The sequence below is a fragment of the Ruditapes philippinarum genome, unplaced genomic scaffold (assembly GCF_026571515.1).
Source record: "Ruditapes philippinarum isolate M1 unplaced genomic scaffold, ASM2657151v2 ctg11870_1_1_1_1, whole genome shotgun sequence".
NCBI lineage: Eukaryota > Metazoa > Mollusca > Bivalvia > Venerida > Veneridae > Ruditapes > Ruditapes philippinarum.
Genome location: NW_026865011.1, coordinates 2,311 through 26,434, shown reverse-complemented (window position 1 = coordinate 26,434; position 24,124 = coordinate 2,311). Strand labels below are relative to the sequence as shown.

General features: G+C 32.7%; 1 protein-coding gene across 1 annotated transcript; it reads right to left on the bottom strand.

Moving 5' to 3' along the window:
* Positions 1-6,847: 6,847 nt before the first annotated feature.
* On the bottom strand, positions 6,848-8,305 carry LOC132727542 (neurotensin receptor type 1-like). The gene has a single exon (XM_060713081.1). It carries the CDS (start codon positions 8,289-8,291, stop codon positions 7,149-7,151), a length of 1,143 nt encoding a protein of 380 aa, XP_060569064.1. The 5' UTR covers positions 8,292-8,305; the 3' UTR covers positions 6,848-7,148.
* Between the last annotated feature and the right edge of the window lie 15,819 nt (positions 8,306-24,124).

The following is a 24,124-nucleotide window of genomic DNA, read 5'->3' as shown; positions in this document are numbered from 1 at the left end:
GCTATAAATGAGCTGCCAACAGTCTAAGGTATTATCAAACTGCATAGAAGTGCACACTGGCCTTTACTCTGTTGCGACTTTAATTACGTCTTATTGTGCTTAATGAGTTTAAAAATATCTATTCTGACAGATACTAAATACTTAACAGCTTAACTAAAACTCGTTACTGACATCGCGTGTGATTTTTATTTGACAATATTGAGCACTTAAAAATTAATAAGAGCTAGAATTTACGGGTAATTATCAGTAAGGAAGAGCAATATTCGTGGAACGCAAACCCCCACGATATTAAATCGAACAGGATATCGCTACGTGCAATTGTACAAAAATAAAATATTAAAGGTTAATATGATGAGGAGCCAGTCGTGTAAGCGAAAATTCTAAACGGTCGACTGCTAATTTCAATTGTTTTAACATAAAATCGCATATAGCAAAACTATCAATTTATGAACTGAAAACCACAAATAAAGTAGTGAGTGAAATAGAATGATAAAAATAAGATATTCTAAATGATAAATACCCATGCAGATTTCAACAACTGAACTAATGTACATTTCCATGAGAATGCTAAACTAGTTAGTTCTAGTGAAACGATTATCTTTTGAAAGAAATAATGCAGTATTTTATTTAACAAACCTCTAATCCAATTCAGTGTTATCCGACGAGTCAAACTCTTATAACAAGATTGGTTTAAGTAACGATCCCAGCCGTATACCTCTTTGTAGCCGAAACAAATCTTTTCTTACCTTGTCTTTTGTGTAGTTTAAGTTAAGAAAAATTCCAACACGTTAATGTTACATAGCCAGAGTTAAGTCATGAAATAAAAAAAGCAAAGATAATAGTGCACGTAATAAAATATAGACATGCAGCACACACCCTGCGTTTTATTATGATCAAAGTTATCTACGTAGCCTTGTTTCGAGTCAGTCCATATGAATTGTAGGCATGCATGTGTCAGAGTGATCATAAAATAATGATGAGACGTAGTATATTTTGGCTTACGTTTGTCTATTTTGGTAATAAGAAATAATTAAAGGTTTGATTAATGGGGCTCTGAACATTGGCCGTTTATTGTAACTTTTCCTTTCATCTTATTAAAATGGAAATAAATGCAGCCGTCGATTGGAGTAAACAATGCTTGGAGTATATTAAACACTGTTGTTTCAGCTCTATTTCATAGCATTTAACTGTCAAAATGAGTGAATTACTTAATGAAAACGACGATAAATAGCATGGCAAAATATAAATGAAAACAGATGCGGTATTGTTTTTCTTTGTGGTTTATGAAATTTATTTAATATTAAGATAAATCATAAACGGCCTCGTTCCAGATTAAATTGTCATTTCTGAAATAATCGTGCACGCGTTAACATATGTTCAGTCACTGTTGAACAAAATAATGTTTATATCTATACATTAATATGCTAAATATGAAAACGAAATTAATCAAAGTAAAAACGTGCAGCAAATTTCTGTTATAAATATAGCAGATGATGTGAAATTTAGGAAAAAAACAATGTTTATATGCAAATAATGCAAGTTGTTTACAGTGCAAGATAAGCAAAGTGGATCTATGTAACAAAGCTTTTAAAATGTATAAAGCTATATATATGTATATCTGTTTCTACAATAATTATTTTAATTCTAAAAAGAATATTTCCGCCAAAGTATACAGAATTATATTTGAATATCTCAGGACAGCGAATGGCGTATGCACGAAATCATTGCTAAGAAGTTAAAACCCTGCTTAAAATAGCAGCATAACATTTATTATTTGATGGCTTGCTGATAAAGAAGAAAAAAGTTCAAAACTCAAGACGCTGCTGGTATAAGGCTGTCGTTAAGGTAACGCTTGAATCTGAAAAAATGAAGTCATTTGTTCTTCTTCATAATCAAGCAATCCTTCTGCATAAGCTTGATTTTCAATCAAATTTTCCAAATTGGACCCTTACAGAATTTCTTTTCTTTCGACATTATAAGATAGAATATTACAGGCCTTATTTCTTATCGAATACCCACTATTGATTTTAATTGATTCATTTGATTTTAAATCTAACAAAAATCATTTTAAAAAAACGTATTGAATACATCAAATGTCACTATGTAAGCACGACTGATTTTGGCATAAACAATTTTGTCATTACAACTTTTACATCGATAGATTACTTCGATAGATTGTGACGAAACCTATAAACTAATTCAGATTATTACCTTTGGTCCTCCGCCAGTGACTAAACAATATTGATTTCATATGACCAAAAAAATTTATAAGATCGTGACCCACTGGCACCCGAACCAACGGCTCCTGTGTTGAGTGGTTCACTTCTTAACAACTAAGTTAAGTTATTTATCAAAATAATCAATATTTATATCCAAAGTTTAAGCGCAAATGGACCAAAATTTAATCGGGTTTTGAAATAAGAGGACGCATTTCAGATGACTTAAAACATAGATATAGTGTTGATTTGGGGCTTCTTTTTTATTTACTGTGCTTATACATGTACTTGTGCTTTTCTTTCTCTTTATATGCATGTTGTTAACACGTTAGTTTTTGCGCCACTTAAAATCTCTTACGGAGCGACCAAGAGTTATCTTAGTTTCATTGTTTGAACTTTTATTCTTTGATATGTATATCCTCGTGGGCTTTTTAGATGGTAAGAAATTCTATTGAGAAAACTATTACCTGTTTATGTCTTTGATAATTGCAAATATCTGTCTAGAAATTCTCATTGACAACCATTACGACATTCCAATGGACAAACATCAGCATATTGTTGAAACTAAAATGTTTTAAACGTTACGAAATAAGTGACTGGTAATAAAAATGTCGTTAACAAGCATTGCACTTAAATCAAGGACATTTTACTGTGACACAGTGAAAAACGTTTAAAGGTAACAGTACATTTTAGTTGAAAAAACTGTTCCAGTAAAACTAATAAAATGTTGATGCTTAATGAAATCTTATTTTGTTCTTGCAACTAGTTGTTTATATGAGCGTATTTAATGGATACTTTAACGGCTATGACAAGAAATCCTTTTTTTCAGGTCCCAAAAATAAGAGTTACTCTATTCATTCTCCCTGTCTAAATGATCAGTGTTACAAATTATACATATTCATAATATTATCATATTTTTTAGAGTCATACATACATGAATTTTGTTATTAAAATGGCACCCTGTTTGTATTTGAAATCAAGACATACCGTAAAAGATGATGGATGCTTCCCTTAAAGCACCGGTGACTAAAACTCGAGTGACCCCTTACTCAATGAAATTGAAAGGGACCTCTAAGTTATGTTACTTCCAAACATGAACAACCTCGGTCAGTAGAAAGAGGCTGTAGAGCACAGGTGCAAAACAATACTTTTTAACATCGGTGACCTTGACCCAAGTGACCCCTTGCGCTTCTTTTTTTCATATTAGTTACTTTTTATTTGATCTATTGTTTCATGTGTTTTCAGTTTACTAACATTCTTTGAATTTGTGTTAGAGCAGTTATGCAAGTATCATTTTTACCATTTTTAAGTCATTCTTGACACAATTTTTACGGATTTATGCAATAATTTTATGGCAGATATGTAGCACAAATTTATCATGCTATTTAATTGATTTTGTATTTGCATATATTTTGAATTTGTTTCGAAATTTATGATATGTCAATTTTGGTAAAACCTTATAATATTTGCTATGGTGTTTAATTTCCAATTTACCGTGTGTTTGTTGTCTTTATAAATGCTTTTTTTCAAATTTAAGAGTGTTGGTTTCGAGATGAAAGTAATTCCAAGAGTTTTTGCTTGTTTATATTTAACTATTTAACAGTCAATCTCCTTTTAAAATCGTGCTGTTTTCGAGGTGATCCTGTTCTTATTATAGTACACTTGCGAAAATTATTTTTAAGACCAGATATGTTCCCAAATTGTTCAACAGTCAAAACTTTGTTTTGAGCAATCTGGTAATACTGACTTTGTCGCATCATGTGCAAACATTACATTTTTGAAAGTTTTCTAATACTTCTCATTACATCGGTTATGATGTGACAAGATGTGGCAATCGTTAAGATGAAGGTGTAATGCGATAAAAAAAACACCCACTAATCTAAAATTGAGACAAACAGAATCGCTTAAGACGCCAAAACAGCAAAACAGAAAACGTTACAGACTCAATTTCAATTTAATTAAAGCTGTTAATGGATGAAAGGTGTAAATATGTGCTACCATTCACGCTCCCTAGCACTGGCTAAAGCAGAATATGAAATTGGGAAGTAATGAATTCAGAAACATCGAACGGCGGTCATCATTAATGGAACCTTCAATGCTATATACATGGTCTTGCCATTCCATGAATAGCGGCGTATGGTCACCAAGAAAAAAATGTATATACCCAAATTAGCAAACAATGGAAGGAACTAAATAAGATAGAATTTTGAAAAGTATTCAATGGTTTGAAGCCTGCATATCACAGGAAAACCATCAAAAGACAAATTAAAAAAACAGGCAACATATCGTAAGTGTCAATTCACACTATTCAGTTAAGAATACTGGAAAACCACCAAACTATATGATAAAATAGCTCGACTAGAAGTTAAAATCAGTTGTTGAAAATATCAGATACCGATATCAGTTTATTGATATAGTATTTCCGGTGTGGTACCTTTATTTTTAAAATTATTTTATTATTATTCATATTTACTATTATTATTATTATTATTATTTATTATTATCAATTTGTAATCACGCAAACTTCATGCTATGGACTTTTTTATAATTTATTTTATATAATAACTATAACTTGTCTTTTGAAAGATCCCCAAAAAAGACATTCCTTTGAAAAATCACGTGACAGATAATGAGTTTATAGGTTTCTTGGACATACCAATATAGCAACTTCCCAGTTTTAAGTGCACCAGTATTCCCAGCATCTACTAATTGCAGTTGTAACAATTAACGTGCGTGCCTTGTCTAACATACATTTATTTATTTTTCATAAATGGCAAATCCATTAGTAAGTAGGCGATTAAGACTTTTGCAGCCTTCACTTCAGACATAATTACAAGATAGGCCCTAAGAAAAATACTGCTTATTGCGATCCTTAGACGAGAATCTTCTACGCAGTTGTAATCCATTTGGCTTAGGATCGATTAAAATACTTATCTCTTACTAAAAAAAAAGATATTTTCTTCAAGTGCATCATTATCAAGATTGGCTCTAATCCGTTTTTTTTTAATTTCCTTTCAATTAAGATAGGTTTCATTTATTTCTTATCAATTATGATAAGTTTTCCAGTCACGTCAGCACTAATTAGGTACATTTTGCACAGTTTTCAAGCTGTTTGGGAGAAGTGAATGTATTAGTATTTGTTTGTGTTGACAGAATTATTTCATAGACGTGAGGACACTGACCATAAACGGTAACATATGAGCCGTGTCATGACAAAACCAACATAATGGGTTTGCGACCATCCGCGCAGTCTGATCAGGATCCATGCTGTTCGCTATCAGTTTCTCTACGTGTAATAGGGTTTGTAAGCGATGTTTGGTTGGTTTTGTCATGACACGGCTCATATGTCCTCAGCATTGTACATAAAAGAACCCAACCGATGTGCAAAATTCAAACATGTTGGCCTAGATGACATGATCGCAAACTCCACAACAAAATTTACGTGCTCACATTCATCGAGTACATTCGGCTTTTTTCGTCATTGTCCGTGTTTATAAATCAAGTAAAGGCATTTATAATTGATAGCAACAAACCATCAGTTACGTTTGTTCTGTTGTTTTTTGTTGTTTTGTTGTTTTTTGTTGTTTTTTTATACGAATTCAACTCAATTTGCAATAACTGTCAATAAATATAAAATAAACGCAAGCCGGTCTCATTAACGGAGCTGAGCGCTGACATGTGATAATGTCACATGGCTTTATAATAAGCGCTACATTTTTATAATCGTGGAATATCTATTAATTTGAAAAATCAAAAATTAAAAGCTCCATGCATCTTAGAAATTTAATTGAGATTTTATTCATTTAATCTGATGAAAATCTGACGAACCCTTAATATCATAACAATAGCAAAGAAAAACTGTTCATATGATGTCATAAAAAAAGAAAGTTTCTTTAATAGAAGAAAAGGGGTTTACATAAAACGTACGTTATAAAGAAAGATACAAACGCTTCGGAAAAGACTATTGTAAAATAAAGATTTATTTCAAAAGTTCATGCATGTATGCATTTAAAGTAATTTTGTAATGTTTAATGGCAATAAGCACGCGGTGTTAAAAGCTGTACATTTGCTCGTTCCTGTAGTGTCTACGCATGTTTAATTAAACGGCTCACGAAAGCTTTGTTTGAATTATCATTCATTAACATTTTCATATAAATAATGAATAACCGCCTGTCCATATGGAAAAAGTGAAAACCCTACGAGTTCCAACGGGGGCGATGTGTGGCCTACAAAATCAAAGCAGTATGCCTAGTGTCAATAAATAGTAGATATTCAGGTTTTTTTCTATAAATACAGGAATTATTTGCATAGAGTGGTATGCAAAATAAATGTTTTATGAATGACGATAGCCACGAGTGAAATATGATAATTTTCATACCACAAGATGAAGATAAATCCTGCATTTGTAGAAAAAAACTTGAATTTTCTGTTTATTACATGTATGTACATTTTCTCCTTGTAAGACATTAAAATTTGAAAGACTTCCCCTTGAATTTTATGTATTGGCTAAACTAAGAAGAAATTAGTCCGGCAAGACTCCAGTGAAAATACGGAAAATATGTTTCACTGAAGTGAAAAAAATAGCTTTTAAGATGAAAACACGGAAAATGAAAATACGCATTTTATTTCATCAATATTTCATTTATAAGTGTATGATAAATATATTAACGACACTTTAACAAAGTTAATATACTTATGGATATAGAAATAAATTTAGATTAAATTCTCTGGAAAAGATATTATTATGTTTTGGGCCAAGAAACAATTATGGTCCGCCTTAGAAATATGGGGACCAGCAAATTAGATGCTACGGTCATATCAAATCGGATATCAATGGTTCTATAATGGATGGAATAGTTCACAATCGAACACGTCTATACAAAACACAGTAATGTAGACGTTAGTCATATGGTCTGAGCCCAACAAACGTTCCTACTCGCTAGACTGACTCACATTTGTCGAATCAGTCGACAGGAAAGATGGACACTTGTTTGTTATGTCCTTATGAACTATAGTCTGTCTTGAAACTGCGCTTCTGGTTTCATGTCGTCTGCAACAGATGACATTATAAAACTGCTGCCGAAAAGTTCCATTACATACCACATACAGTAAGAAATTCACGGAGTAATTTAGCTGTTCAAAGGTCTGGGCAAACTCGCGGAATATGACGAAATCTGGATCCTTAGATGTAAATATATTGTCTCCATTGAAGAAAGCAACTGAATGGGCCACGGATATTGGCGTGACCAGAAGTATATAAGCTATGGTTACGGCAAGCAACATTCTGGTTATTTTAAGCGTGTCGTCATAGGCGCCGGTTGTACTCATTTCCCGTCGGAACGACATCTGTCGGAAAAGTTGTACAATGCTTAACGGTGTGAAGAACAATAGGATGCAGGTAGGGATTATGTTAAAAATGGCCGTTCCGGCGACAACAAACGCAGCCGAGAGATCCTTCGTGGACTCTGTGGCTATACTTGGTATACAGTTTCCATCCACAATTCCGCTTGTAATTGTCCAAACACCATCAAAGGCAATGATAGTAATCGTCACGCAAGATACGGCGATGACGGCCGTGTACCGGCGGGAGATTCTTTTGGCGCGAAATGGAAAACAAATCACTATGAATCTTTCTAAACATATGAGAACAACATACCACGATGAACATATCTTAGCGGATCTGAAGATGCAGAAATACGCCTTACATCCAGCTTCAGTCAGTGCTTTAGGATCCCTATTAAATAAATCCTTCATAAAAGTTTTAGTAAACGGGCTGATTAGAATAAAGGTCGTGTCCGACAAAGCAAGAGCTGACAAGAACACGCTTGTTGTTGACTGTCGGAAGTACTTAGTGCGCATGATTATCAATGTGAGGATGTTTCCGGTTAAGCCGAGTATCGTGAATACAGGCACGGTGACGTAGCTGACCTTTGTGCTGATACTGACGGACATTGATTTTGGAGCGGAAGTAGTGAGAAGTGACGTCATAAATGTGTCGTCTGTTCCTGTCGGTATTGTCGCATTCTCAGTGACGTTGTACATGTTGCTGAGGGAAGTGTTTACTGTATACGCCATAGTTATATGTTAGTCTGCCTTAGTGGTTCTTAGTGGTAACCTGTGTAAAACGAAATAAAACATATTCAATATTTATCTGACATCACGACCTCGTATAATAATAATAAATAAATATTGGTTCACCGTTTCCGAGCGATTACAAATTTATAACAATAATCTTTTATCATTTATATCACATACTTGTGTCGCTTTTGCGACTTAATACTCTTCGAATAAAACAATATTATGTTCGCGCAAAAACACTGGTGGGTGTAAAAAAATGCTTTTACGAATATAATAGGATTTTCAAATATCAAATCGATACCATATAATGCTTAATTTGTTTCTTCTTTGTAAGAAATAGTGCACTTATTTTTAATTAACATAAAAGTATTTTTAACAAGTTTTGCTTGACCAAATCGGTTAGAAACACTTTCTCCTAGTTAACTATTTTATATGAACATTTAAGGGGTTGAACCCAAATGATTCACAAGAAGAAGCATAGTTTTATTACATTGACAATTCAATTAAAGACACGTATGTCCCAAAAATGAATAGATTTCTTCTTCCTTAGAAAGTTTAGGATTGAATTTTTAACGTTAAATTAATAATTTTAGAGCATTTTAGATGTTTGCTACCTGAAAGGAGTAGCACTAAATAGAAAGATATTTGTAAAGATGTTTGTACTAAAAGTAACAAAATGTAAACAAAAATATATTTTGACTTCCATACAAAATACTAAATCACTATTACTGTACTATTTGCACAGAAAGCAACAGATGAAAAAAATGGTTAAAGTCTTTGAAAAATGAATAACTAAAAATCTAAAAAAATACACCAAAGATAAAAAGCTTTTGAGGAATGAAATAAAAGCATTTCTAGGGCAAAATAGACCTTTAAACTTAAAGGCTCATTATACCCCAGGAATCAGTATTTATTACATTCTTTAGAAATGTCAAACACTGTTTAATAGTTTTTAAATAATGTTTTACGTGCAAGTTAGAAAATTTACAAGGACAAAAATAGCGCTGAATATGCAGTGATGTGTCGTAAAGGCAGCAAAAAGTTGAAAAAATAGTATTATGACTTCCATACAAAATACTAATTCACTATAATTATATCAATTGCAAATAGAGCTTAAAAAAAGCAAAAGATAGTTCATGTATATAGCAAATGAGTATATTTTTGGAAACTGTAACAGGATACCAAAAATAGACAGTTCTTGAGAAATAAAAATTATAGCATTTCTGAGGCATAATGGGCCTTTAAGATTTTCAATAATTATTAAGTAATTCATATTTTTAAAAATATCCTTATTTTGTTCATATTTAATATTTTCCATCATTATAATTAAAGAATAATTTCAAATAAATCGTGTACTCACAAATGTTCAGTAATTTAATACAAAGAATGTCAAAAATTCGTTTTAATAATTAAGGTTTATTAACAATGATCAAAAATAACGATAATCATTTGATGATATAAATCATTTAAAGATATCATTTAGAAAATAAAAAAGCAAAAACTGTATATTTTGATAAAGTTAAACATTAAAATAAACGAACAAACATTAACAGTAATACTTGCCATGCACGCAAATTATTTGATTCCCTACTTTTCTGCCGCTCGTGTCAAGTGAAATTACATCAGTGGCCAATTTATTGAAACGCGCGGCTTTATATACGTTCCTTCCTAATTGCGTTTAGCGCTGTGGTCACCACAGATATCGTTGATCATTTTTCCTTCAGAGATTAAAGCTTATTGATCAAGTTTTGCGTAGTTGAGGTCAAAAAAGAAAATCATGCCCTGTAAGCTCAATTATCAATGATATTTATTGTGAAATCGTAAAAAATAATTTCTTTTTTTTTAAAATCACGATTTTTTGCTCGAAGCAATATCTCCACTGCGCATGCGGTTCGTTTTTTTATAATTAGTAAAGGTAATACAGTTAAATATTTTACATATTTTCATAGTTATGAAACTTCACACGACGTTTTCCTCTGTTTAACACATGTCAATGTCTTCATAATAATGTCATCACATCAATTCCAACACGACAGTGTCAACATAACAATCTTATCACGACAATTTCAACAAAGCAATGTTATAACACAGATATATAAACAATATCTTATATTTAGCTCCATGGTTATAATAACAATGTTATCACAACAACATTAACATTACAATATCATCACAGCAATATCAACGCTACAATTTTATAATAACTCTATCAACACGTCATTTCATCATTACAATACATTATATATAATATCACCACAATACTATCAACACGACAATGTCGCAACACAACAGTGTCATCACAACAATATCAACATTTTCTTCTTGTTCAAAATACCACATTAAAAATCAAGATACATTTGTTTATTTGTAAATTGTTCGATGCTTAATGATTTAATCTACGTGTGCTACATTCTGAAATATACTGTAAACATATTATTATAATTATTTTTTTATTATTATTATTATTATTATTATTATTATTATTATTATTATCATCATTATTATAATTATCATTATAATTATTATTATTATTGTTTATTATTATTATTATTATCATTATTATCATTATTATTAGATATATTATTATTATTATTATTATCATCATTATTATAATTATTATTTTTAATATTATTTTTATTATTATTATCATTATTATTAGATCTATTATTATTATTATTATTATGCTTATTATTAGGTCTATAATTATTATTATAATTATCATTACTATTATTATAATCATTATTATTATTAATTATTATTATTATTATTATTATTATTATTATTATTATTATTATTATATTTATTATTATTATCATCATTATTATCATCATTATTATTCTTAAAATTATTATTATTATTATTATTATTATTGATTATTATTATTATAATAATTATTATTATTTTTATTATTATTATTACTATCATTATTATTATTATTATTATTATCATTATTATTAACATTATTATTATTATTATTATTATTATTATTATCATCATTATTATCATCATTATTATTATTAAAATTATTATTATTATTGTTTATTATTATTATAATAATTATTTTTATTTTTATTATTATTATAATCATTATTATTATTATTATTAGTATCATTATTATTATTAACATTATTATTATTATAATTGTTGTTGTTATTATTATAATTATTATTATTATTATTATTATAATCATTATCATTATTATCATTATTATTATTATCGTTATTATTATTATTGCTATTGTTTATTATTATTATAATAATTATTATTATTTTTTTTATTATTATTATCATTATTATTATCATTATTATTATTATTATTATTAACATTATTATTATTATTATTATTATTATTATTATTATTATTATTATTATCATTATTATTATTATTATCATTATCATTATTATCATCATTATTATTATTATCGTTATTATTATTATTATTATTATTATTGTTATTATTATTATTATTATCATCAATATAAACTTCTTTATTATTAAACTTCTTTATTACAAAGGAAATCATTCTACGAAATATTGAGGACTTCTGTTTATTTCAGCTTTTCCGCTGAAAGAGTCCAATAAGAACACTATACTTGCAATTTCAGCCAAAGAAATTCTTCGACGGTACGCTTGTACTGATTTCCTTTTTATTTACACACTTTAGCTAAGGAACGTTTAATTGAGATGGTTTAAGTTCCAAGGCTCTCAAAACCTTTTAGTTAAATAATTTCAAGCACATGTGTCAATTTTCATAAAAAGTAACCCCTTTGGAACGTTTGATTATTTCATGTAAGGAAGCCATTCAGCTACATTACTGGTGGTTCTACTCAGCCTGATATGAGAACCTTAGGATTTCTCTCCACTGACCTTAACTATGGCGGATAAGATACGCCATGTCGTATTTTTGCCAAGAAAATGCGAAAAACACAACGATACGACAAAGTCAAAAGATTAGGCAAAATTATTAAGGATTGCGCATTGTTGTATTGTTGCGCAATGTTACTTTCTCGCTCTTTTGCGTTACGGTTATGCAGAAAAAAGGAGTAGAATGATTAAAAATTGAAATTAAATTTTTTGAATTTTATTGAAATTTAACTTAAAATCATACGTTATCATATGTTTAAGCTCTCTCCATTCCCTTTGATGTGTCCATGCGCTTATACAACGAAAGCGCACAAATGCGAACATGCAACAAAGAGAAAATGCAGCAGTATATAATGCAAAAGTGCAACAATGCAAATCCGCGACAAAACTGAAATTATGTTGTGCCTTTTCGCACTTTGGTGGCGAAAACGTCGCACTACGACCTGGCGAAAATCTTCCACCATACTTAACATAGTCCTTTGTGATTTAAAAAGTTAAATGCAACAAATTAAATTAGCCGCGTCACGACAAAACCATCGTAATGCGTTTGCGACCAACATGGGTCCAGACCAGCCTGCGCGTCCGCGCAGTCTGATCAGGATCCATGCTGTTCGCTTACAAACCCTATAACAAGTAGAGAAACTGATAGCGAACAACATGGATCCAGATCAGACTGCGCGGATGCGCAGGCTGGTCTGGATACATGCTGGTCGCAAACGCATTACGTTGGTTTTGTCGTGACGCGGCTCATGTTACATACTGAACGTCATACAATGGTGAGACTGACAATCAGAAACTTATTCGTAGGAAATTTCTTGTCTCAACTTGACAATTACTGTTCTATTTTAAGATCTCTTGATGAATTCTAGAATAAAATATCCCAGTGTTATATTCTAAGTTTACAGGTATTGAAAAGTGATGCCTGTATTCGCTGTTGACGTTTTAAACGAAAAGAATTATTAAAGGAACTCCATTAAGGTCGAAAAGCCTAAAAACATAAAATTTTAATTTATTTCATAAATTGCCGCAGGCACTTCAAACAGAAAGATAAGCAAAAGATAATTAAGATATACCCAGAAATAAACTGAAAATCGTCTTTCTGTGCTATTGTCAGTCCGATTTAAATGAGAAGTGTTGCAATGCTTTTCAATAATGGGTCATTTTGTCAGAATTACAATAATAATTCTGGAAAAGGGAGTTAGCGAATGATCTGAAACTTTGCACACAAAGACCCAGATCAAATAAAATAATTAGCTAGAAAAACTATTTCCTGTCCCGTCATTAAAAAAAACAACAAGGTGGTGTCCTTTTAAAATATCTAATTAATAGTATTTATAACATTTTTTACTTAAGATTTTCAGTATGGTCTACCAAACTTTTTTGATATTATCTATTAACATACATAGGATTGCATCGGGCTTTGTTAAACATTATGCCGCTCAAGTTCTGAGCATGCAAATCTTTACCCCCCCCCCCCCAAGCCCGTTTTCGTTTGGTTTGGTTGACCTCAGCAGAAACCAGGTAGACCCATATGGACGAGCAGTCTTTTCTGTAGAAATAAAATTGACTACGTTTAATTCTATGCCATTCGTCGTCCAGCACCGGTTGAAAATTCAAATAATTTATGTAGAAAATAGCTCGGTATGGACTACTGATACATCTACTATTACACAATTCCTAGAACTACCAATCGCTATGTGACTTTAGATCTGTAAAACCGAAAGAGAAACACTGAAGTTAGTAAACAAATGACAAACGTTTAGACGGTGATAAATTAATAAATTTCATTATCTTAATTAAATCTAATGGATCATGACGTCAGTAAGGCACGGTCGTATGACGTCAAAGTTTATTTCGTTTAAAGTGAATTGGTCTATCATGGAAGGTTTGTAATATAATTGATGATTATATTGATAGCGTTAATTTAGTTTTAGACAAAACATCAAAACACAAGAGAATTATATAAGGATGTTGTTGGCAAGTGTGAGATACCTGATCCGATATCACATATTTATATTTATGTAGCAGATAATAAAATGTCCTGGATCAAAATATTATTATTTATCATATAAATGTTCATACTACATGTATATCTGCTTAAATTTTCGACATTTTTAAGCAATATTTTATTATAATACTCTAATAATGATACATTTCTCTTGTTTTTATCCATTTTTGAAACACTCATGGAGAATATGCCCAATATAGACCTATTCACTTTAATGTTGTCTTATATATAAATCCTGTTAAAAATGCCTTAGATTTGTAGTCAATACGAAGATTAAAATACTTACATATAGATATATATTTGCATTTAGATATATTTACAATTACTGCTATCAAAGTTTTTCAAAGAGACACTACAGGGGGTTAGAAATAGATAGGTTTCAGATTTCCGGCTACACTGAATTCAGATTATATTTTTAATGCATGTTAATGGAAGAAATCCATTATCGCTAATTGCGATCGTTTTCTGAGAGATAACCATTCTCATGCTTGCCATGAGCACGCGATCTGTGTTTGTCAGCAATCGGAAAAACTTGGCCATTTTTCATATCCGGAGTTTGACGGAAAGGTCCGAGAAGTTGCGACTGCAACATCGGTAGCAGAAGGCAGTTAAAATTGATTGATTGCCTCCAAATGAGCCAAAATATTTGAATATGAGCACAATCAATTTTGAGAAAAAAATGTACTAAGTAAAAGTCAAGAAAAAATATTCACAACCTACGAAATAATGTACATGCGATATGCAAGTAATTACTGATTTTATATATTACTACTGCGTTACTAACGCAGTTAGGGCTATTTTTGCATATTCTGACATATCTATTTTGGTTTTTTATTTGTAGATTTTAAGTGCCGTTTGCAACGAGTAAATAACTTCCTTTGTTCACCTGAAAATGCCTGTATTTTATTTTTTTGAATACAATTTTATTTTTTTAATACTTTTCAAAAGTTTCAGAAAATAAGCATGAATCTGGAGGCATGCCGCTTAAAGTTAAGTCGAAATTAATCATTTACCTGTACACATAGATCTACATTTAATGAATGTATCGCATGCACAAATACGCCCGTTAGAAAAATAAAATATAATTAAGCCGCGTCATGACAAAACCAACATAATGCTTTTGCGACCAGCATGGATCCAGACCAGCCTGCGCATCCGCGCAGTCTGATCAGGATCCATGCTGTTCGCTTACCAACCCTATTACAAGTAGCAAAACTGATAGCGAACAGCATGGATCCTGATCAGACTGCGCGGATGCGCAGGCTGGTCTGGATCCATGCTGGTCGCAAACCCATTATGTTGGTTTTGTCGTGACGCGGCTCAATTATTTGATCCGGAATGACGTAAGTTATTTGTGGTTGAATATGTAAGGTATATATTATTATATTCTTATAAATTAAATATTGATGAAATAAAACGCGTATTTTTTTCTGTATTTTCACTCTAATAATTTATTTTTCACTGCAGTGAAACATATTTTCCGTATTTTCACTGGTGTCTTGCCGGACTTCTTTCTTTTTAATTTAGTCAATAGACAAGAAAAGAGAACACTGTACATAATAAACAGAATTTTCATTTTTTTTCTATAATGCCATTTAGTGGTATGAAAATTATCATATTTCACTCGTGGCTTCTGCCACTCCTGAAATATTAATTTTCATACCACTCGATGAAAATAAATCCTATATTGAGAGAAAAAAATAATATCGTCTATATATTAGGAATATCTTGATCTTTAATTTGTATTTGGCTCCCATGGACTTAATTAGAATTGGTCACGCTCGGCGCTTCCGCCTATCGTGAGAATGTGAAATTATAGTCTCGAGTCACATAAAAGTTCCAGATTTCCTAAAATATTTTCCTACATACATCTCGACGAGTGGGATATAGATCTACTAAATGTTACAGTTGGTGTACATAAGTATAAATTTTGTTCGTAGTATATTAAACTATTAAGCTCTGTCGAATTTTGGAATTACATTAATCGAAGTCTGTATGGAAGGACAACGTGTGTAAGATGCTTAATATATGACATCAAATCATCTAGCCAGAAAACGCCGTAAAAGGCAAAATTTCGATTTGTACCAAACTGGTGTAATATAAAGAAATAAGTACGAAATTATCATATATAGAGAATAACATGCTACTGTCTTTTGATATCAATTTTATCAGGCAAGGCTGATATGGGCTAGAAAGGGCGAGGCTTGCCGAGCCCTTTCTGCCCATATCAGCCGAGCCTGATAAAATTGATATCAAAAGACAGTAGCATGTTTTTCTATTTATCATGTAACACATAAAAACTGTCAAAATAACAAAATAATCTACTTTAAAATAGCGAATTTCGTAAAACAAGGGGATTATTGTTCAAAGAAATAATTCTTGAAAACAAATTCCTCCGCCCCTGAAACTTAGAATTTGTAAATGGCGGCCATTTTTTCTTTCGACTCGGATAAAAGATACAACAGAATGTAGGCCTAACACGATAAAATTCTTACCTTTAATCTAAACTTCGATCCAAAAATTCCCTTAGAATCACATTTATAAACTTTACTGCACTTTTTGTCTTGAATTGACAAATTCAAAAGTTCACAATAATTTCAATCAAACAAAAGTCAAATCGGCAATCAAACACACGCTACACAAACATGCGTTTTATTTTTTAAACGAAACAATTTGTTCACGTATTAAATAATCCGGCGAAATAGGTAAACATTCACAAGTTCTAAAATAAAATCATCTAGCCTGTTTGTTATGATTACATGTACAATATAGTATGACGTGAACATTGATGATGTCATTTGCAATATAAATTATGACGTCACTTCATGTAGTTGGTGCTAAAACTATTCGCTATCTATTTTATTCGTAATTGAAATCGAAATCGAAATGATAAATAAATAAATATCGCATCTTGATTGAAGACTTGTAAGGGTATGAGATTACATTGAAGAATTCACATACTGATAAAAATGAGAATATAAGCAATTGAAAAAAGTCCGTTAAAATGGGCGTGGCTTATTTTTGATATCAGGTTACTGACCTGATATCAAAAATAATTATCAGGCAAGTGTTATCGGGCAGTTACCATGGCAGTTGCATGATAAAATATTGAAAACTAGCGACGTGACGGTGGTGAGATGGAATGAGATGAACGTTTTTTTTATTCAGTATGACGTATGTAGCGTAACGTCGGGCGCTCTGCACCATGACGTCATGAAATCGTAACGCTATTTTTCACATACCCGTGCCGCTTTTGTGACTCCGTAAAAATGGTATTGCACGGCCGTGCATAAATCATATTTTGACGTGACGTCATTTGCGTGATATTAACATAGCGTTACTTAAGACACGCTTAATGTAAGCGTTATACTCAAGGCTCTCAATGGATAATGTTTCTTTTTCATTTCAAACGATCTTTATTTTTTGGAATATGATAAAAAAGAATATTAAATTCGTGTAAGTTAATTACAGAATTTAACGCCAGAGGATCGCGTAAAATATTTTTATTTAACTCGCTTAATAAATTCAGTATGAAACTCACACTCATTAAATATCCTCTATTTATCGAACTGGTGTAATATAAAGAAATGAGTACGAAATAATCATATAATATTAAAAGCAAGCGACGTGACGGTGATGAGATGAAATGGGATCTAACATTTGGAGGGAACGGTCTTTTTTTTATTTCGTACTTTCAGATAGTATGACGTATGTAGCGTAACATTACGCGCTCTGCATTATGACGTCAACAAAGCGTAACGCTCTATATGTACAACGTTAATGCTACTTTGTAGATCTAGTTCCGTTTAGTTTCATTTTATACTGCCATATCACGTAAGCTTTAATGAAGTAATGATTGACGTCATACAACGTTTCGATGTTCTTTACAGAAAAATAGAAGGAAAATAAATATATATCAGGAAATTATACTTAATTAAACACTTACTCACTCAAATGTTAAATTAAGGAAATAATGAGAACCGTGTTAGAATAAGTTATGATTCACCGTGATATTTAAATTATCTTCTGAAAAGCATCTATGATTCATTTAATACATCTAACAAGCTATGTAGGAGCACATTTGTCTCGGAGCACATTTGTCTTACGTAAGACCGATGCGGTCGCATTTGTCCCACATGATACAAATGGGACCTCAAATGTCTACCCCAAAAAACTCATTTGTGTGACAAATGTGCTCCGATCAAGTTTTTTAAGGGACAAGAAAGCACATTTGTCTCATGTGTTTTTAAGGGACAAGAAAGCACATTTGTCTCATGTCATTTTTTATGAATTTATTTGTCACATATTTCCCCACGGCAGAAATTCTTTTTTAAAATCGAGGTTCGCCGTTTTACCTCAAGGGTAATCATCAATAGGTTTGCTTATGCTTTCTTTACAGTGAACTAATAATTATAATATCTCTTATGCAAGAAATTGATTGACTTAACTTGAAGGCGTACACTGAAACAAACTAAATCCCGTTCACGATGGTAGAATGGTGACAGCGCCATGGCACGATGGTACGTTGATGAACGTTGATGAAAACGCGATGGTGCAATGGTGAAAACACAATGGTACGAATGTGAAACAACGATTGTACGATGGTGAAACAACGATTGTACGATGGTGAAACAACGCAGGCTCGATGATGAAAACGTGATGGTACTATGATGAAAGACGATGTTACGATGGTGAAAATACGATGGTACGATATGATGAAACTGCGATGGCATGATGATGAAAACGCGATAAAAGTTTCTCTATCGTGTCATTGCATCATCGTGATTTCACCATCGTGTCATCGTGTTTTAATCACCGTACCATCTCAAGTTCACCTTTGTACCATTGTGCATAGCTGTTCAGGGAGACAAAAATGTAACTTATGTCCAAACGAAACACCATAATCGGTTGATATTGAATGATACAATATCGTGACTCGTTTCGCATCTCGCCGAAATCTCGCGTCTCGCGAAATCTCGCTTCGCGTCCCGTTCGTCGACGCGAGACAAGAAATTGATTCCAGGTCATATACCGCTAAGTAGTATTCCCTTTATAGTCTACATAAAATCACTTTAAGGCCAATTATGCCTGAGAAATGCTTTTATTTGTATTCCTCAAAAGCCTTTTATTTTTGGTATACTTTTTTAGCTCTAAAAAGTTACTCATTGGCTAATTACCTGAAGCATTTTTCATCTGCTGCTTTGTTGCAGTATGTACAGATGAAGTGATTTAGAATTTTGTATTGAAGTCAAAGTACTACATTGTTTACATTTTGCTACTTTTATGACGCATTATTTCACATTTATCGCGAATTTCTGTGGGTTACAAGCATCTAACTTCCTCAGAAATCATTATTTGAATATTAATAAAGTCAAACTTGCCCTATATAAAGAAGTAAAAATTTATTAATTTCTGAAATCTCTTGGCACGGGATACTTCGACCTTGCGAGATCTCCTGTTACAATATCGCGCCTCGCTTCGTGTCTCATCGGAATGTCGCGTCTCGCCCGATTCTGAGTGGCCCGATATTTCATAATCATGACATTACCCGGATTATTTTAGGAACTCATGCATGTTGTAAGTGCCTTTTTAATGGCGAATCTGAAAGCCGCAATTCTTGGAAAATTACGACTTTTTATACATATATTTCTGATGAAAACGAAATACGTGTGTTATGGTCTTGTAATTTTGTCCATGGATCATTTAAGGGCCTCCGTGGCCGAGTGATTTCGAAACACCACTTGGCCCTAACCGCTGTAGGTTCGACAAATACACGGGGCTTCGAACTATTCATGCGAGTATCCCGGTCAGGGTCCAAATGCGCAATACTTATGCGCGGGCGCACGTAATAGCTATCGCGTGCGCACGTAATAGTATCGCGTGGCCACGGAAAAGCTATCGTTTGCGCACGAAATAAATAAGAAAATTCTATGTCCCCTTTATGCCACCGTAGATACTACCTTGTTTTTGCTAAGAATATTTCTAGTGCCATAAACCATTTATAAAAGCATTGAAAATAAAAGTATCACAATTGATAACGATAAGAATAGACTTGCTGCATATGTGTTTAGGTTCTGGATGCTGCACTTGTAGAAATTTTCATTGTGACATGCAGAACAGGGATATTCTTAAATTTAATATATGACTCCTATGTTGAGGCAGGGAGTTTTTGACTGACCGGAAGTGACCTAAAAACGGTATTATAAATACAGAAAACACAGAACAATGGCTGGTAGCCGGCATACAGATGGACATAATTATTACCTTTTATGAATTTTATGGAAAAATGTGAGACAAATGTGCTTCGAGTGTCATTTCTATTGTGTGTCGAACACATCTGTCTCATTTCCAATTTGTCGCAAATATGAATGTTTACGAACACATCGGTCACACTTAGTGAGACAAATGTGCTCCGAGACAAATGTGCTCCTACAGGCCTCCGTGGCCGAGTGATTTCTTAAAGTCACTTGCCCCTAACCGCTGTAGGTTCGACACATACACGGGGCGTCGAACTATTCATGCGAGGAACCAGGTCAGGGTCCAAATGCGGAATACATATCCGCGTGCGCATGTAATAGCTATCGCGTATGCACGTAATAGTATCTCGAGGCCACGTAAAAGCTATCGTGTGCGCACGTAATAAATAAGAAAATTTTATGTCCCCTTTATGCCACCGTAGATACTACCTTGTTTTTTGCTTTGATATTTCTAGTGCCATAAATCATTTATAAAACTTTAAGCATTGAAAATAAACGTGTCACAATTAATAACGATAAGAATAGACTTGCTGCATATGTGTTTAGGTTCTGGATGCTACACTTGTAGAAATTTTCATTGTGTCATGCAGCACAGGGATATTCTTTAACTTAATATATGACTCCTATGCAGAGGCAGGAAGTTTTTGACTGCCCGGAAGTGACCTTAAAACGGTATTATTAATACAGAAAACACAGAACAATGGCTGGTAGCCGGCATACAGATGGGCATACTTATTACCTTTTAAGAATTTTATGGAAAAATGTGAGACAAATGTGCTTCGAGTGTCCTTTCTATTGTGTGTCGAACACATCTGTCTCATTTCCGATTTGTCGCAAATATGAATGTTTACGAACACATCGGTCACACTTAGTGAGACAAATGTGCTTCGAGACAAATGTGCTCCTACAAAGCTATATATACGTGTAGATACATCTAATAAGATAAGTAAATACATCTTGTATGATATATAGGCATTCGTAATCCCACCAAGGTCGTTGAAATAAATTGGTAACCTTCATACAGTGTATAGGGAAAGATAATTGAAATAATAATAATAATAGTGGTACATACACATGTAGTAGTTGTTGTGGTCGTTGGCATCGTCGTGGGGAACGTGGTAGTGGACTAGGTGATAGTGGACTAGGTGGTAGTGGACTAGGTGATAGTGGACTAGAAGGTCGCGGGTGGACTAGATGGTAGCGGGCGGACTAGGTGGTAGCGGGCGGACTAGGTGGTAGCGGGCGGACTAGGTGGTAACGGGCGGACTAGGTGGTAGCGGGGCGGACTAGGTGGTAGCGGGCGGACTAGGTGGTAGCGGGCGGACTAGGTGGTAGCGGGCGGACTAGGTAGTAGCGGGCGGACTAGGTGGTAGCGGGCGGACTAGATGGTAGCGGCAGCAGCCACAGTAGTAGTAAAAATAATGTAGATGATAACAGGGTTCGTACAGTCTTGAAAAGATGATGGTTGTCTTGAAAAGGCCATAAATAGTATGGCTGGCCCAGTAGAGCCCCTAAATTTGCACTGTCTGGCCCTAAATAACTTTTTTGAAGGCCTTAAAATTTAGTTCGAAAACTATTTGGTCCGTTAATTATCAAAATCTAAATGATTTGCGCAAAAATAAACATCTTTTTAGTAACATATAATTCTGTCTTTTGGGTGAATAAATAAATAGTACATCTAATGATCTATATTAGCCCATCATCATGGCAATAATTAATGCAACACATTGTTAAGTAACTTGGTAGCATTACTGATTTTCAATAATTATTAAGCACGCATTGTGGTAATTCTTATTTTTATCATGATTTTGTTCATATTTAATATTTTCCATCACTTTTATTAAAGAATAATTTCAAATAAATCGTGTACTTACAAATGTTCAGTAAAATATTAAGAATGTCAAAAATTCATTTTAATAATTAAGGTTTTTTTAACAATGATGAAAAATAACGATAATCATTTGATGATAAAAACTTCCCAATTTTTTGCTTAAAAAATTGGCTTTTTGGTTTTTTTTTCAAGAAAGGGTCTGGCTCTTTTGCTTACGGCAAGAAAAAGAAGAAGATAAAAATTGAAATTAAATTTTTTAATTTATAGAAAATTAAAACTTAAAATCAACTTTATAAATGTTTAAGTCTGTAGGCACTTTTTTTCCTTGGAAATTTGTCTCCCAAATTTGACCGATTCGAAACTTTCAAAATTTGGGGAAAAATTGAAATGAACGGGTTTTCGAACACAAAAAAGGAAAACCAAAAGCACTTTTTCTAAATTTTTTAAACATTTTTTCCAAAAAAAATTTTAAAAAAGGTAAAAAATTATGCCGTCCCTTTTTACCGCAACCACCCAGTTCTTGTTTTTGTATTTTAAAACCTTTTTTAATTTCACCCCGGTCAAAAACCCTTTTCGAAATGGGATAAAAATTTTAAAAAAGAAACCCCCTTTCTCTTTAAATGAAAATTTTTACAAGTCAGCACCCAAAAACTAAACCATTTCAGCAAGTCATTTTACGTTATAAAAGTGATGTTTTTTTAAATGCTAAATTTTATAATGATTTATCATAAAAACTTAGAAAAAAAGGATTTATCTACGGTCAAAAAGGTAAAAATTTTCCCTTTTATTCCGGGGCAAAACGAAGTTTTTAGGGTTGCCATCCCCGATACAACTGCGCCCCGGGATAGCTAACGGCCCGCGGATATTTTTCCGCTTTTTGGACACGCCCGGGGATCCCCAAGTTCGTTTAAATTTGATGCCCGGAATTCCCCCCTACCCCTTTGGGGAAAGTTTTTTTTAAAATTCAATCCCAGGGACCCCTTTAAAAATACTAGGGAAAGAAATAAGAAGACCCTTTTAACAGAAATTTTTAATAGAAAAACATATGTATAAAAATGGCTTTTTGCTTCAGATCCACGAGAAACACTACAACATAACATTTTCCAAATTTTTAATGGTAATCAAAATAGGAATAATCGACACCCAGAAGGTCTGAGACGCGACACCCGGAGACACGAGCGACCCAATTTGTAAAACAACGAATGCATTTTAGAGTATCCCGTCTTTTCAGAAATGAAAAAAAAATTCTTCTTGAGATAGCGGAAAGGGAAATTTTAGATATTCAAAAAGAATTTGTAGGGAATGGATCTTGTAACTAAAAAACGCCCCAAAAATTAAATAATCGTAAAAGTAGCAAAATTTAACAAGAGTATTTGGACTTCAATATCAAAATTCCTAAATCACTTCAACTGTAAAAACTGCAAAAAAGCAGCAGGTGAAAAATGCTTTAGGTAATTAGTCAATGACTACTTTTTTGGAGCTATAAAAGTATACCAAAAATACAAAGCCTTTAAGGAATACAAATGAAAGCATTTCTCAGGCATAATGGGCCTTTAAGTGATTTTATGTAGACTATAAAGGGAACACTACTTAGCGGTATATGACCTGGAATCAATTTCTTGTCTCGCGTCGACGAATGAGATGCGAAGCGAGACGCGAGATTTCGGCGAGATGCGAAACGAGTCACGATATTGTATCATTCAATATCAACCGATTACGGTGTTCCGTTTGGACAAAAGTAACATTTTTGAATCCCTGAACAGCTATGCGCAATGGTACAAAGGTGAAATTGAGATGGTACGATGATTAAAACACGATGACACGATGGTGAAATCACGATGATGCGATGACACGATAGAGAAAATAATATC

What these genes read in the sequence shown, in the direction of transcription:
- LOC132727542 (XM_060713081.1), bottom strand. Translation starts at nt 8,291, where the DNA reads ATGGCGTATACAGTAAACACTTCCCTCAGCAACATGTACAACGTCACT.